This window comes from Rhyacophila brunnea, unplaced genomic scaffold, assembly GCF_057557595.1.
Source record: "Rhyacophila brunnea isolate RB1 unplaced genomic scaffold, BYU_Rbru_1.0 scaffold_20, whole genome shotgun sequence".
NCBI lineage: Eukaryota > Metazoa > Arthropoda > Insecta > Trichoptera > Rhyacophilidae > Rhyacophila > Rhyacophila brunnea.
Window position 1 is genome coordinate 34,364,856 of NW_028232860.1, and position 18,904 is coordinate 34,383,759.

The 18,904-nt window shown below is 33.0% G+C and overlaps 1 protein-coding gene across 1 annotated transcript in view; it reads left to right on the top strand.

Moving 5' to 3' along the window:
* The window catches only part of Zip89B (Zinc/iron regulated transporter-related protein 89B), a 98,768-nt gene extending 80,531 nt beyond the window's left edge, over positions 1-18,237 (top strand). Inside the window, exons 2-3 of the mRNA XM_085948502.1 lie at positions 15,032-15,883; positions 17,603-18,237. Of these exons, the coding sequence (XP_085804628.1) occupies positions 15,032-15,883; positions 17,603-17,673 (923 nt within the window). The 3' untranslated portion in view covers positions 17,674-18,237. The remainder of the gene's footprint in view (positions 1-15,031; positions 15,884-17,602) is intronic.
* The last annotated feature ends 667 nt before the right edge of the window (positions 18,238-18,904 follow it).

The following is an 18,904-nucleotide window of genomic DNA, read 5'->3' on the forward strand; positions in this document are numbered from 1 at the left end:
AACGTAGGTTTTCAATGAAATTGAAAATTATTATTTTAAAGATAAGAAAGTTTTATTGAGGAACTTTTACCTCAAATCAATTGCGCGGGTAGTTTTGCAAGAAGCTCGGTTTGTGAGGGTTAAACATCCTTGACCATAGATAAGAAAAGGCATTGTCAGTTTACTTTGTATTCTCTATTCGCGGTGGTCTTCTTTTTCTTCTATTATCGTATTATTCTCTATTGATCCCTTGCGAAAGCATATTATCGGGGCGCCCGTGAAAAGTTTCTTATGTTATTATTCCTATGGGGATTCTGATATCGGGCGAAAACTTTTTAATAGAAAAACAACATAAATCGTTCGTTCGCCCTACTTCAAAACTGAACCAATTCGATTTTGTTTATTATCGACACACTTACATTAAATTATAGCTGGTAAACTTTGTATTTATTTAGCTATAAATAAAATTAATATGTAGGTATTTCTACGTAACGTCGTGGGTCTCAGGTTCGAATCCTGGATCTGGCAAGTACACATATTGTTTTTCAATTTAAGAAAACTCATACTAAGGACCATCCATAGACTAAAACCGTATGCGGTTTAGAACTGTGTGCCATACTAAACTTATGATTTTCGTTCATGAAAATGTATTTTCACTAAGTTTATAAGTGTAAGTGTATGGTATAAACATAAACGGATACGATCAGATGCTTGTAGTAATACTTATACTTTAAATATATTTCCATGAACAGAAATCATAATTGTAGTATGGCATACGGTTTCAGTCTATGGATGGTCTCTAAGCAGGTTATTTTAAAAAAACCTAAAAAAATATTCTTTTACTTATTTTAACCATGTCCGATCCTAATACATATAGGCCTCTACAGAGTGATTTTTGTTTTGAGGGGAGATCCTGGATCTGGCAACTTCACATATTGTTTTTAAAAATGTATATGAGTCAGAGTATGGACCTAATAGGTTGATCAAGTGGCTGACATCCATTTCTCGTAAAAAAAACAAAATCTGATAATACAAATCTCTACTCTGTGGAGGCCCACATGATCATATTAATCAGACATTTTCAAAAAAATTGTACGTTTAACCGACACGTGACATTTTACAAAATTTATGCGTTAATAGAAATTTAACAGCGCTCGAAATGGAAAAGTTCTCAACAATCATGGTTTTGAAACTTTATGTGTATTTTTTAAAAAATAAGTGTGTTATTTCTATTTATTTTACTCGTTTTAAGCCTCTATAAACACCTTATTGCTCCACTATTCACTCATGTTAGAGGTATGCTCCAACAATGCATTATTTTAAGTTATTTGAATTTTTATATCCTTAAGTCTTAAACAGGAATTAAAATACATACAAAGATAAATATTCATTTAATAATTCGTAATTGAATCACTAGTTAGCACAACACATCCCTTTAGCAAAATATTTGGCCAGGATTTAAACTCATGTTCTCTACCCTGCCATTTTGTGTATCGAACATAACTACAAAATATTATACGGATGTCAGCAATAATTTATTTGAATGACATCGAATTCAATGGATTGTAAATCCTGATTATTAAAACATTGACAGTGATTCACGGGGAAATCTTTGCGGTCGAGGTGTATTTTAAAATCGTGAGGAACGTGTAAGAATTCTATTTCAAAAGAATTGAATAATATTTATGTCATTATTGTGTACTGTTATGAACGATGGTTCACTGCCGTGGCCGTTGAAAATGAGATATTGCACAATCTCTTTTGTCTATGCGAGAACGTGCCACTGCATTTTTTTAACCTGGCAACACTGTTGATAAAAGAATTTTATTCGAATGCAAGTAAACGTGACCAACATTATAACAAAAAAATGTATAAATCAAGTTTTCAAAAAACTCACCTAAGGAAATAAAAAAGGCAGGAAACAAAAAGAATTTTAAGCTTCGAATAACCAACCATTGTTAATTGAATGAATATGTACATTAATGACGCAAGATTTAATTTAAATATTTTTTTCAGAAACACTAAAGATTTACTCATCGCAAATAATTCATCGTCATAGATGAGTAGGTATTATTTTTACTAATTGTTTCAATGTCAACTTAATGTGTATCCTAATAATATAAAGTTGTGGCACTTCTATTACATTGTAATTTTATCAAAAATTACAAACTCACCACTGTTATGATTGAAACAGACACAATGACGATCTGGCACATAGGTATATGCCGAAAAACCCATTTCTTATGTTGGCATCCTGTGTCACAGAGTATAAATACTATGTCATAGCTGTCATATAATAATATATATGTATAATATGGCGGAATGGCATAGATATGATCATAGACACAAAACGCTCTTAGCAATTATATGTGCCATTGTGTCTGTTTCAACCTTTACTATTACCAAAGAAATAACCATTCATCAATGGCGACGACTTATCTGCGATAGAAAACAATTTTAGTAAAGTAGGTAGGTATCAATAGATTATACCATTGATTTACGAACCAAACGTATTGATTAGAAATTCGATGAAAAGTGCAGAAAACACTCCAGTGAAAGTCAATCATTAGTTAGTCAGACATTTTATTTCGTGCACGAAAATACTATTCACTTCTAGATAATCTAGAGATAGTTATTTACTTATGACAATAATACATAAGTAAATAAATTGTAGACATTATTTGATCAATTTCCGCATTAAGATTATAAGTATAAGTGTTGTAAGTGCAATGGTTAGAATTCTAAACATATTATTGTTTACATAAGATACAATAAAATTAATAATCGGATTGTATGTATATATATGTAATCAATATAATAATGATTATTTATTGTTATCATTAGTCATTTATCAATCATTAATTGTCAGGATTATTTTTGTTATATATACATATAGATACATTATATTATATTGTTATACCATATTATTATAGATACTATCAGTGTGTCTTAAATTTAAATCCATTATTAAATATATACTTATCATAAATAGAGATCGCACATAACCTGTTCTTACATTAGGCATAATGAAAATAAATTCGGTGCAAACGATAAACCATAGAGTCAGCAGTTTTTATTTTTATCAGCGCAGTGTTAATACTGAGTGACCCAACTCCTCATACTTCAATAACTCTCATCTTTTAGCTTTTCGTAAATAACTAGACAATCCTGAATATTTTTCACACATGGACCGCACGTAACCACAAAAATGTGGTCGAGTGCGGTGGGTCTGCTATGCGGTACAGCCGCAAGTTACGTCATTTATGTGTTCGTTTGCGGTTCGGTCCGTATTCGCGGAGTTGAATTTGTTTATTTTGCGATCGTTTTCCGTCACTCCCATCATGCATATAATCGTGTTACGTTTCAATTCGTTCATTTGACTGATTGATAGAGTATGGTTTTTTCTTTGTTTTTTTTAATTTTGCCTCAGTGGAAATGAACTACTCTATGTCATCAAGTACCTACCTTACATTTTCAACTGTCAATATACAAACAAGAAAATAATAAACCATCTACACTTCGCAAAGTATTTTTCGGGAAGCTTGCATATTGATACCTCAGTTCCAAAGTATAACAAGTCAAAAATTTGCAGTTTTGGGTTTAGTATGAGGAAATACTCGGAACAACGATATCTACCAGTTGCAAAATATAACAAGTGATAATCTGTGATTATTTTAGAATGACAGTGGTTATTATTCTTTAGAATTATATATTAATTCTGTGGAAATCTCAGAAAACTCCTATACATAATATTAAAAAAAACATATAATTATGTTTATAATATATTATAAATATAAATAAGTAAGTATATTTTTTTAGATGATCCTAGGATTTCATTACAATCTACAAAAATTAGATGTACAGTGGACGATTAAGCCTGCCTTATCTCAGAACTATGCTTTTTGAGTTGTTACACTTTGGAACTGAGTTATCGAATGTACATTAATGTCGTTCCTTTCCTCTATTTCTATCGGAACATTATAAAATAGATATTTATTTTGTCAAAATAATTAATATTCTTTATTTTTTAGTATATTTTATTTTTGTTGACTTCTAATAATAATCCCACAATGTCAACAGCATAATATTCTAGTGATGTCTCCGAGCCTTACCTAAATATAATGTACATTTAAATTAAAAAATATATATTGCAGTACCTACTCTATTACCCTGACATTCCTTATTAATTATTTATCATAACTTACAAGATTAATACCATCATAAGTATCGTTCTTTTTTTAAATCCGTTAAAATAAGGATGGTCGAAATATTCTATCAATTTCCTTTGTTGAAATACAATATATACCTACATAAGTAAAGTAGATGTTTCAATTTACTTTACTAAACGGAGAATGTGGGCCTTTACAGAGTGGATTATTTACTACTTTTAATTATGTTTTAATATATATTAATTATTAACCCTAAAATATAAGTAGATCTTTTAATCAATGTTTACTTTATATAATATATTATAAGCATAATAATATGTCCACTGTGATGTTCCCCCATATCGTTTTGCAAGGATTAGTTCAACGGTGAAAACACATTTTTTAGGCAAATACATAGGTACTCACGAGCATGGCCCCCACAAGGGGGATGCTGTCAGGGCTCTAGCCTGGGGGGCCGGGTTAGAGGGGAGCCCGATGTGGCGGATCGACCAGATAAGTGAGATAAACACACTTCACAAATTTGCTCTAATAGTAAAAAAAGTCGCCTGTGGTGCTATTTCATTCGGGAGGTTTTAAAATTTTAAAACACGTGGTTATGCAATGCAATTTTTGATTATTGTGTGTCGATGCTTGACATCTTTAAGTGGATTTATTAAAAATACAAAATATCGTTAAAAATACACGGAAAAATACCTTTCATTTTGCCTGGAACACCTTTTTTGGAAAACGCTACTGTAAACCGTTATACAATCTTTAGTCCTAGCAATAGGTAGGGGGGTCCGCCAAAAATAGTTGTCTGGGGGCCCGCTGCAAGAAGTGGGGGCCATACTCACGAGTCTCACGACCTACAATTAATAATAATTAATTAATTTTTGACTCACTCGGGAATGGAATACAGAACCTTTTGCGCGTAGGTTGAATGTTTTACCAATACGGAATCACAGCATGTAAAAACATGGTTATCTAGCAAGAACTTGAAACTTGAGAATTTTAACGAGAAATCAACTTGAAAGAATAAATTTAAAACAATAGTTATTGCACCAATACCTTGTTCGATTCTAAGATAATAATAATAATCGAAGGTTATAATTTATAATATGAACAAATTCTCGTGAAACGAGAAATAGATGTTAGCCACTTTACTCTTTACCACTTTACCACTTTACTCAAATTAGATCCATACTCCACATCCATAACCGTAAACCATATGCGAATTTGCCAGACCCGGGAATAATGTACACTATTATAAACAATATTGTTGTAATGTTACAATCTACAGTAGGTACCTACACATGTTTTTTCTTCATCGTCAGTGACGTCCCGTGGGGGTAGGCAGATTAATCGTCGCTTGGGGGCGGCAGTTACTTGAAGGGCGGCAAATCGAGGAGAATTATTTGGAATATATAGAAATAGCTACCTAAACTTGGTAATAATGAAAATATCTTTACATCAACAAAATCAGTTAACTGGTTTTATCGGGTTCGCGATATCTAGTTTAATTCCGTTGCCCTTTGACGTACTCAGTGATCAGAAACGACACGTGCAGATTTGCGAATAATTAGTCTGATATTTTATTAGTAATGTTTCCATACAACACATTTCTTAGATATTGGACTCATGAAAGGATGATAAAAATACTGTATAAAAAATGAGGCGGCATTTTATCTAGGGACGTCACTGAATATCGTGGCGTAACGAACGAGAAACGACCTTCAAATTGCTGTTACATGCATTTCAGGAAAAACATTCCGATATTGAATGAAATATTTTACTAGAGTATAATTGGTCGCAGATTTTTAACAATTCATTCAACCAGAGTCTTAAAACTCTCACCATTCTCACGAAACCCATAAAAATCAAAAGTTTTGAAAAATATATTATCGTAGAATACTGTTATATTATAGATTGGTTTTACAGACCTAAAGTATCGAGTGCATTATTAAGAAATGACTAGCACACCCCTTGATAGATTACGTAAAATCAGTCGCATATTTGAGCAGAGTTTACGTTATACGGCAATTACATTAATCTTGTAAAGTTTAAAAGAAATTTGTCATGAAAAGTTTTCGTGGAACAACCAAATCGAGAATTTGCGACATTTTCAAATTGGTCCCATAAAAAGAAATAGTCTTTATATTACGTTCGAGTCAGTTTTCTGAAAAATGACTGCTTAAGATAATTTTATAATGTCAACCTATTAAAAATGACAATTTTTTTGTGGATTTTCATCTATTTAATACAGCAGTGGTTTCCAAACTTTATGTTACTACGACTCCCTTTATTTCATTGAATAATACAGACACCTTTTAAAATAATCAACAATGTACTCATACAAAAATGAAAAAGGCATCACATCAAATTGCAACGCACAAACACATATTTAAAATATTTAATAGACTTGAAACAAATCAGCGCTTATTTTTACTAATATGAAAAGTGCATTAGCAAACTAACCAAGAACTCAGTAAATAGATTTTTATTTGCTTATTACTATTATTACTATACTATTATATAATATATCTGGCGCAGAAATAAATTGAGAAGTGGAAACAGGGCGATTTTTTTTTTGTAGTCTCGATTACCAAAGCTCCAATTTTTATGAATGCCTTCACTTTGTCTTTTAAAATCAGTGAATGCATTAGTGGTCCTTGCATTGATTTACTTAATTTTTTTTAAATTTCAACCAAATAGACATTCACAACACAATTATCGTTCCTAAACAAGTTTGCCTCAAATTTCAACATTATGATTTGATCCTTTTTATTATAACGTTTTTCTTAGGTCGTATTCTTATTTGTCCGGTGGTTGTTTGTCCGGTACAAATCTTGCAATCGACGCTTAACTAGCTTCCCGGCTAGCTAGACATTTGAAAATTTTAGTATATATCAGAACACGATGCCAATGCATTTTTTTAATACTTTTAGCCATCTTGAAGTAGAATTGAATTCATTTTTAGTTAATTCTGTTTTGTATGAAAAGTTATTTCGATACCATTATTGGTTGCTAGGGGGTCCTAGCAACTAAATTATTATAAATAATATATACGTGCGTTACTATGGAAATCAATATGAAATGACATTTCATTATTCGGTATTTCTATCAAGTACAATTTTTTTTTGAGTCAAGTTTATATGATTCAACAGAAAATTATTAAAGTATATAAAAAGTTCTTTTTATCTTGTAATTATTTGACTAGGTATTATTTATTATGGCTTGGTTTCACTGGGTTTAATTGAATTTTATAAACTAACGAACACCGTCTGTAAATTGTAGTCTTATTTCAATGAAAACAAATACGTATGACTGACAAAGTTTAGTGTGCACTATTTATGGCTGACCTTAACAGCTTACATCCACCCTTCGCCACTGTCTAATAATGAGTACTCTGTGTCTAAAGAAGTCACTGGGTGGCCTATATTCCTTATATTTTATAATTTTCTATTCAACAATTTCAATAGACATTAAATTTTATATTGTCAGATTATAATAATAAAATTATCTACTGTAACTTTTACTTAGCTACATATTTTCAATAGAAGGCCATTATAAAACCAGACGATAAATAAACTATAAATAATAATGTCTATAAATGTCGTCGAGACAGCTTTCACTTTTATTTTTAGATAATTATTTTAAATCGACACATTTTATCAATTGACGACTCTTTTTTGCAAGTGCAAGAATGAAAAAACCATTCCCAACAGATAATTTATTAGTAAAAAAGGTTCTTTTCCATTTCACTACTAAATTAAATAAATACTGGGCTTTCGCTTGATTTTGTCTGCTCAATTTATGGCTACAATATTCGTAATTCAATCATACATGAAAACAATTTAAGTACCTATCTGAATATTGTAGTCGTGCATTGCCCACTGAAGAAGGAAGCCGATACATTACACGACTGGTCCTATTTTTCGCCCCTCCCGTTGTCTATGGATGACCTGTCATTGTCTATAGAGTGCTCATACTGACGCGTCTGTCGTGTTCACTTGGCGGAGTATTCTTAGTTTCAGATTATTTTAACGTATCTTTGAGACCTTGGAGTTCATCTGATTTAGTGGTTATGTGTTATTAATAATTCGATCATTGTAATTAATTAACAATAATTGTTGATTGATCAAAGTAAGTAAACTTCTTCTGTGTATAATAATATCATAATACACTAGGACGTTTGTCAATATGACAGTCGATTCTAAACGACAATAACTAACAACTTATTATTTATACTCTTCAGTCATTATAGAATACCGAACTCTGCTTGCAATTACGTTATCATGTTATCAATAAATAGTATGGCAGTGGACCACTCGTTGCTTGTGCAAAAAAGTTATTTTCAGGTTTTATTAATCTAAAGATGGCGGTGAGTCGTGGGATTCCATCCACCGATCCATGGAATAAAAGCCATGCATTGTGCCACTACTGTCGATCAATGAGAACTTAATATATCTACATAAAAATAGTGTAAATTTACTATGTTTGTATTTAATGAAAGTACCTACCAACATAATTAATTTAGAATCACAAATAATTACAAATAAACACAATAATATGCAAATTCTCATGCCGTATAGGCGTCATATTAATAATTATTTTATTTCGTTTCAAAAATTTCTTTTCTGACCGTGATAAATGTGGATAGTATTAAATGTATTTATACGATTTATACATATACAAAATTAAAATAAAACATTATCAAATATTTTCGAGACGCCACAAAAAATGCAATATTATATTCATTGGCCTTAAACTTTTTATTAAAAATAATAAACTGTCGGATTGTCTATTATGAATGTCTAGAGCAGCGACTCTCAAAATAGGCTTTAGGTAGGTACCTACTTCATAACTAATTATAGGAAAGTTAATAATCTAAATTTTAATAATAAATATGACCATAAAATATATGTAGATAATAATAAAATGGGGTCCTTTGACAAATTCACATTTTATAATATTTTTTTACAATAATTGTAAATTTATCTTTGACTTAAAATAAAAAATATTTTTCTTTTTAATGTTTTCAGAAAAATAATACAGTTGAAATTGTAAATTATCAAAAAAAAATGTCTCAAATTGCAAGCTTCGTATTTTTCCGCTAGGTGCCTCTGGTAGGTTAAGACATCGCCTTAAGGGTTACAAAAGGTACTGCACCATAAATAATATTTCCTGATAATTGTTGAGAATTTGTCTTCAATTATAATGAAAATAAAATTACGACACATCCATATTATCAGCGTCGGATAGAAAACTATTACATATACGTATAAATAATAAAAAATATATAAATTGTAACTTTCCACAAATACTTTTTAGAGCCACTGGCCGAAGATGCTAAGTAGGGTAATAAATTTCATTCGCCGTTCATAAATAAATATTTCAACTTTTCCGCAAAAATCGGGGAAGTTTATTTTTTATCTGGTAGCACTCAATTCAAACGTCACCGCAAAAAAATGATCATGGCTGCCTTCGCAAAAACTTTCAATACAAAGTAGGTGGGTTAGATAGGTACATCCATAAAGTTGTTTTTCTTCCGGGATTTTATTTTACTAACGGAAGACATGCCGGCAGACCATTCGATTTGGTTATTTTGTATTTCGGTTTGTAATAGAACCAAGACCCAGCTTCCCTATAATACCTATTAGCTACAGCCAGCACTTTGATAGTATTTTTAATGTTATATATTTCCGCCTGGCTACACTGCTATACAAATTATAAATAAGATGCTTATGTTTGTCGTTTTATAATTATTATTTAAAAAACCGGATAGCACATCTTAAAAAATGTGCTCTGTAATAATTATGATAGAGCGATACAGCGCTTCCTTTACTTAAAAAAATGTACTATAATACGTAATAGGTATCTACGCATATATTTAGATTTAAACTACATATAAAAGCCGATCGCCAATAGTAACTCTATTTGGAAAACGCTTCAGAGAGTATTAAAAGCCATTAGTTAAAATTTGTCTCAATTAAGTATGACTCCTTTAGCATACCTGAGGGATGCAGGTTCGATTCCTGGGGGGGTGTCTTACTTTTTTCAAAAAATTGGTACAAGTCGGTTATGTGGAATACAGCGGCAAACACATTTTGAAAATAGCCGATATACTGGATTATTTGTTAGGTTAACCTAACCAAACCTAACCAAAATAATCCAAACTAACAATTAATAATCCAGTATATGGGGTATTTTCAAAATGTGTTTGCCGCTGTATACACACAAAACCGACTACAACCAAAAGATTTTTTCTATTGGTTTTAATATATTTTCTCAGAAGTGTTTTCAAAATAATGTATGTACACACAGAAAAAATCATTTTGTGGAAAAAAACCGACACCCGACGGGACTTGAACCTGTACCTATCTAATTGTATTTTCCACAGAACATATTATCTGAGTTCCCTGGTATTTTCGATAGTATTAAAAACAAGGAGTTTTGTCATCCCGTATTGTGGATTTCGCGATATATTTTCCGATTATGTTCCAGTCAATGATGTTATAAATGCAATACACTGTCGCTGCAAATACTTTATTAAGTATATTTTATTTGCACATTTCGACGTGTTTCTTTTGCCGCCGAGATTTTCAGGTCATTTGTTTCAATTCTTTTATTTTACGACCACCATTTGTAACTTTCTTTGACAATATTCTCAGATTCCCAAAAAAGCACTTCTTTGTTGTTTTTTTTTACGAAAGTAAATAAGCAGTAAATATCCCAATTTATTTTATTCTATATAACTTGCTCTTGCTCTTACTATCTAAAATATGTACCTATCTATATATCTAATGCGACAGTTTATATTAATAATACAGGTAAGTACCTAATTTAATTTATAATAAAATGAATGAATAAAAAAACGTATTTTACCACGCTTTTCTTAGCTCGTATTATTGTTTGTCCGGTGGTTGTTTATCCAGTACAAATGTTGCAATCGATTTTTAACTAACTTTCCGACTAGCTAGACATTTGAAGCTTTTAGAATATATCAGAACACGATGCCAATGCATTCTTTTAATACTTTTAGCCATCTTTATGTAGAATTGAATTCATTTTCAGTTAATTCTGTTTTGTATGAAAAGTTATTTCGGAAGAAATCCGTAATCCAATCCACTATTATTGGTTGCTAAGGGGGTCGTCCTAGCAACAAAATTATTAACGTAGTACGTGCGTTACTATGGAAATCAAAATGACATTTCAGTATTCTATATTTATTTGTTTGTTGCAAAATAGCAAAAAATGATTAGTTGACAATTGCCTTATTTGTCCTAAATTATTAATACATAGAATTGTCAAGCTTATAGGATTCAACAGAAATTTTAAAAACGTGGTACTTATATAAAAAGTTCTTTTTATCTTGTAATTATTTGTATATATAACCCACAGAACAGATACTAAATATAATTCCGATAGGCTATAATTCAATACGCTACATTTTGATGCAGTGTTTTGAATGTGTGAGTGTCCTATGAAAATGAAACACGCATTATGCACGTGCAATAGTGTGTGTAATACACCGATATTAAATGAGCGTCAATGCATAAACCGAGAGCAGTTGTCAGTATTCGACGTATGGCGTATTCTTGACATGTGTTTAAGTTTATCCCGGATTCTTCTTTACTCGAGATTGTTTACGACCTGGGGCCCTATGTTAGAACTTGCGAGTGCAAGCTTCCCGGTCGACATGACGTCATATGACATCATTGTGACGTACTACCGGAGTGATAATAGCACTCAAGAAAATCACGCTACTCAGACAGCGGCGCTATTCATTGTCACCATACACATATAGGTGTTTCATCGTAATAATTATCTACGGTGAGCACTGCGCGCGGGCGGCATGCCTAGAGCGTGTATTGGCTGACGTCACAATTACGTCATGTCGTCTGGTGCCACATGAGTCGATAGTTAGGAAATCGGGGCCCTGTTACGCCTTAGCCGTTAGGTATTTAAGTTCCCATTATTGTTGAAATCCCTTAGATAACCATTATTGGTAGGTTACCAATTACCATTATCTGGCGTGGATACATTTTTGCTTTCGCGTGATGACGTTGTTTGTATGGGTAAATCTGAGGGTTACATGTAAATTGTACGTGTTACATTTCACCGTAGCACAGTTCGTCGTGAGCTTTCTTGTACGGTCATCTCTAGTGTTATAGCACCAAGATGAAAAAAATACGCGTTGTTCGTGGAGCATTGCAGACAATAATGTTCAGCGCTCGAAATGGAAAAGTTTACGAACCGGAGCGCTCGACAATTTTCTGAAATTATATCATAATAATGTCAAATTTTATGTGTATTGTATAATAATAAGTGTGTTAGATTTTTTGTTGTATAGCCTATCTAGCTCAAACGGTATTTTTTTTCCACGAGACGGAGCGATAATTTTACCGAGTTCACGAACCAGAACGGCGCTCCGGTGCGCTCCAGTCCATTTCGAGCCCTGATAATGTTCCAATTTTACCGAACCTAACCTAACAAATAATCCAGTATACCTACCAGCTATTTTCAAAATTTGTTTGCCTCGTGCTTTATGTAAACCGACAAGAACCGTGTTTTACAACTAAAGAGGTTGGACGATCTTTAATGTTCGATCATAATATAATATATCCGATAAACATTTCACGGTGAAGTGAGATACGGCGAACTGAATACGTACAAATTTCCGGAAACAAAATTTGAGACGCTACCCTAATATTGCAGATGATTTAATCTTAATCACTACGATACTAGCGCCAGGGCAACCGGGCGCTACGCAATCGAATGAAATTAACAAATAAATAGAAATTCGTGAATTATAGGTAGGTATCTACTTAAATTATATATTTAATATTTATACATTAATGATTAATGTATTATTCAATAGTTAGTGAGGATTTAAATATGCATATGTAAATAATGATTTAATTGTGCATATCTTTAAGTTCCAATGAGAAGAGAGTTCCTTTGTTTTATTATAAGCACTATATAAAAGACTATGTTAAGAGCAAAATAAATTAAAATACTAAGTAATAGATAGACACGTATTTAACTTCCTCGTCTACTTTCTGTATCAAATCGTAACGAACGTCTATTTATTTCATTCAACAATGCGGCGCCCACTTGTCCTGGCGTCCAGTTGTTCCAGTGCCTCTTGTTTTTATAATACAAATGTATATACATTAGTATATATGCTTATTATAGGAAAGTATTTTTAAACAAAAGATTTTTTCTATTGGTTATTATATGCTATATCAGAAAGTGTTTTTTTTCAAAATAATATATGTTCAAAAGCACTGTGTTTGTTTATCACTATTTATAACTACTGTCCTTATCATACCCACCTCCCCAATTCATTTATTTGGTGTGTAGATATCCGAGCTCTAAGAGGATTGGAAATACGAGATATAAAGCTATGCCATGAAAAATCGCACCCAATAAATAAAAATAACTTATTTTCCAAACGCAAATTGCCATCGACAAAACTATTTCCAGCTTATACCTAGAAATATATGAAAAATAAAATACGTAATTGACAATATTGTCATCGGCAAGACAACGATATTAAAATAATATGTACCTATATCACAGTGGCGAAGGGTGGAGGTAGGCTGTAAAGATCCGCCATCGTGCACATTAAACTTCGACAGTCATACGAATTTGTTTTCATTGAAATATTACTACAATTATTTACAGATGATGTCGGTTAGTTTTGATTAAACCCTGCGAAACCCAAGCCGTAATAGATAATAGTCGAAAAATACTCGTCTATCTATAAAATATATAAAATCATGCAATGAAATCATACATATCTTTGAATAATTTATATAGAATAATATTTTTGATATATTATACTTTGGTTTAGGCAGGGCTTAATGGATAAAAAAATAACCAACAATATGTGTAATGTGTGTTTTTAATCCAACGAAAACAAATAAGTATGACTGAAAAAGTGTGCACTATTTTTGTCGGATCGCCCATAGCATACCAAAATTATTATGGTTTGGTTTAGGCAGGGTTTAATTAAATTTTAAAAACGAGCCAGCACCATCTGCAAATTGTATTCTTAGTTCAATGAAAACAAATAAGTATGACTGAAAAAGTTTATTGTGCACTATTTATGTCGAATCTTAACAGCCTACTTCCACCCCTCGCCACTGGTATATCATACATATGCATACCATGTCATACCATATCGTTCAGCATACTCCCGCACGCAGTTATATCTACTAAATGAGAACGGTTGCAGACATCTTTACATATTTTCCTTGGCACAATCCGATATGTGGGTGTTGGTCTCCTTTGATCGCCTCCTATAGAGGTTTCTTTCTTCTACTAATACCACCCCCTATTAGTGGTCGGCCACCATCAGGGCGATCTCTGTTCTTTTATCTGCTAGCTGGAGCAGTTCAACGGAGCTGCACCCCTGATGACAAAACATGATTATGATTGTTTATTCTCCTAAGGTGCAGAATCAACCTGCCACTGGTAATGCCAATTAGGAGGGCGATAACTATGTTCAAGCAAATTGCTTCGGGTGTTGATATATTCCACATGCGTGAGGGTGAACTTAGGTGGATGCTATTTTATAAATTCTTAAAATAGGGCTTCCCTAACAAACTCGGTGTACTTCTTTGAACTTCTATAGATGTATAATTATATTGTCAGTATTGTCACTGCTTTTCTATGTTTATATTATGTTCTCCTTTTATATTTTCATTTTTATCGCTTTTATTACATTTTTCCCCCTTCTTTATAATAATGTTTTATGTCATGTTGTGAACGTCTTAAACTTATAATTTGTAATGTCCACAATATGCTAAAAATAGATAAATTGAATTGTTAATAAAAAATTGAATTGAATTATACCTATATATCTGAAATTTACGTATTTTTTCTTTTCTTTACAGATGACTGCGTCATTCCAGAACTTCCCTTCCATTTGGAATCAGTCCTGATGTGCACGGGCTTCTTCATAATGTATCTGGTGGAAGAATCAGTCCATTTCTACCTGCACACCAGAGCGCACAGAAAAGCCTTACCTGACGCGTCTCTCGTCAGAACTTTGAGCGTGAGACACAGCAGAAATCACAACCACAACAACAACAACAGTATAAACAACGGAAAACCACCAACAATCTCAACAACAGACTTGATCGCGAAAGACCCAGAAAAGTCCATGGAAACTATTTCAACCGTCTCAATACCGGAGAACACCCACAACCACAGTCACAACCACAGTCATAACCACAGTCACAACCATTCACACGAACACAAACATTCACATTCGCACATTCCAGTAGTAGGAGGAGACGATGATCCTGTCATCGCATCTCTTCGTGGACTTTTAGTTGTCCTAGCTCTATCAGTTCACGAACTTTTCGAAGGGCTTTCTGTTGGCTTAGAATCTTCAGCGTCGAAAGTCTGGTACATGTTCGGAGCGGTGGCGGCACATAAATTAGTGATCGCCTTTTGCGTGGGTGTTGAACTGGTCACAGGCGGAACCAAGAAGAAGCTGGCGTTTATTTACGTTTTCACATTTGCTGTTGTTTCTCCGCTGGGTATTGGTATTGGATTGGCGCTCGCCGGTGGCGGTGGTGCTGCCGATAGTGGCCTGCCTTCTGTCATTCTTCAGGGTATTGCCAGCGGGACTCTTCTATACGTGGTGTTCTTCGAGATTCTGCAGAGGGACAGAGCTGGGTTCATCCAATTTGGAGGGGCGCTCGTGGGATACATTGTCATGTTTGCATTACAATTCGCAAGTGAGTATTTTTCGTTTTCTTAATAAGCGGCTAATGTTAAGTAGCAGGGGTGGCGAACCAATGGCACGCAACATGATTTTGCAGATTTTGAGTTTGAAGAGAAAAAAATATCTATAATCAGGGCTTTTTTTAAAAAAAAACAAAGGTGCCGGAACTCACTTCTTGCCAAAATTCTTACCTACTAAAGAAAAGCAACTTTCCTATGCCACGAAGCGCATAAAAAATTAAACAAACAAACATATTATTATACAAATAAACAACTAAAGTTGTAAAAACATGCATTGAAATAAAAGTATACTTATAGTGATTTCCATGGCCCCCACATCCTGAAACAGGCCCCCAGTCCAGGATCCTTGGCGGGCCCCCTACCTATCACAAAGGTTAAAGGCAATGTGACGCACTATAGTAGCATTTTTCAAATGGTGTTCGAGGTAAAATTAAGGGTTTTCAGAGTATCAACAAACATTAATAACCAAAGAATGCAATTACAAAACCACATATTTTTAAATGTTAATACGCCTGAAGAAGATTAGCGCCGCAGGCGATTTTTTTATATGGATGGGTGATGATTATTACAATATACTATATATGATACAGGCTGTTAATAAATCTTTTCAGGAGTTGTTCTGTAAATTTATATAAAATTGTAGAGCAGATGATGATTATGGAGAGCACTTTTATGTGGTCCAACTATACTCACTGTTCAAGTATCCCAACTTGATGAATATTAAATATTACACTTAATTATATATACATTGGAACTCGGTTATTACGATCACGGATATAGCGAGATCTCAGATGTAATGAGGGAACATTCGTTGACATTTTAGTTTATGATTTTCTCCATACATTTAGTCATTGTTATAACGAGCTAAAATATCGTCAAAAATTTTCTTAAAACTATAAGAGGGCTCGCACATCAGAACTCGCCGCATGCGTCTTACGACGAATTCGTCGATGTGACGTCATCGTAAACCAAGAAACAAACGTTATCAAATGGAGCTTCGCAGATTGGCCGATGCAACTGCAACTCTGCGACCCTGCGACATTCGTCTAGTTGCATTGGCCAAAGCCTGCATGTCGATGTCCGGCCAATATCGACTCCGCGCATGCACACAGCTGCAGAATCGGGCGAATCGGCCATTTCTCTCCAGACTGTCGCTGCGTTTGGTAGAGCTAGAGCTAGCAGCGCTAGGCAGATGTGCGAGGTTGTGATCGTGCAACATTCGCCGGCAGTCTCGAAGGTTTTAATTTATGGCTGTCAGGCACACAAGGCGAGTTGTGATGTGCGAGCCGGCTTAATGTTTCAATCGTTTAAAAACATTTCGACCCTAAGCAGTAAAATCTGACCAGACAGGATGCCGCCGGGGTCGCATTACGTTTATGACACTAATTGGTGTTTTCCCCGACAATATTGAAAAAATATCCACGCTTATGGTTGAAATAAGTAAAAAATTCAAGGTTTGTGAAGTCAATAGGTACAATAAACAACTTCTTTTGTAGTCTATGAATACCATGCTTGTTTCGGGGATGTTTACAATGGTTTTCAGATTTTTTATTTTCGACTTTTTGCGTTATGTTGTACCTATTCTCTCATATAACGAGTAACGCTTATAACGAGCAAATTCAATCGGTCCCATCTTCCTTGTAATAACCAAGTTCGACTGTATTTCATTAATTTCATTCTTTCATTAATTGTTATCTTTCTTTTATTTCCAGGTGGTCATGAACACAGTCACGGTGGAGATCATGAAGAGCCCGACTGTCACAGTGGTCACTCACATCCATGATTTCCTCCGTAAAATCCTCCATAATGTTGCCACAACTGACAGCGCAGTCGAGTGACGCTAACCGCATGAGATTAAAATCCCTTAATTAAGAGCAACACCAATTATTGTGATAACAAACAATTAAGTTAATTAATTTTATTAACATGTGAATGTGAATGATGCAAGTTATATGAAGTGAGAATATAATATAATACATTATGTTAGTTAAATGGCTATTATTAGTTTTGATACAATTAGGCAGTATAAGAGATTGTCAAAACCATCACTTTATCGGAAGAACATTTTGTATTACTACATCAAATTAATATGTATTGTTTCACTCTCTCCACCGTTTCGACTCTTTCAAGCAGTCCGAGTGACAGGATTCATAATCTGTATACAACTGTATGATCAATCATTTTAGTATAATATCTAAAAATAACATGACATTTCATTAGTAATTTTTAATTAACCATTTTTTTTATTCAACGAATAATTCACAAGATTTATTAAGATTGTAACATTCTTATTATTATTGAGCATACATAATTTTGAAAACACTTCTGAGATTAAAAACTAAGTTACAAACAAAAAATCTTGGAGTGATCCGTGACGTCAGTTAGTAATAATTAAAGTAATACCTACTTTGATTTTAAATACAAAAGCCGATCGCCAAATAGTAGCTCAATTTTGGAAGCACTTCAGTGAGTATTGAAAAGACCAATAGTTAAAATTTGTCGTAATTAAATATGACTCCTTTAGCATAGTGGACTATGTGCGTGGGCGTGATACTCGAGAGATACAGGTTCATTCCTGCAAGGTGTCTTACTTTTTTCAAAAAGATTTTTTCTATTGGTTATAATATCTTTTCTCAGAAGTGTTTTCAAAATTATGTATGTTCATTAGTAATTCATTATTTCCTACTATAATATTTATATAAATTTTAACGTGAAAATTAATTGTATTAATAAATGAAGGATGGATAACTTTTTCTTTTCTAAAGCTATATATAACATTATTACTGCTTTGGTGTAGAGAAGTTTTATATAAATATATATCATTATAATATCTGCTAATATTTTTGGCAGCTCAAACTTTATAGTACCTATCAAAATGTCAATATAAAATTGACATTCACATGATGGAATGGAAGTACATTTATAATACAAAACAATCTTCTTTGTTAATTCTAGTGCAAAAGAAACTGTAGAATTGTTAACAAAGAAGTTTATTTTTTAACGTCAATTAATAA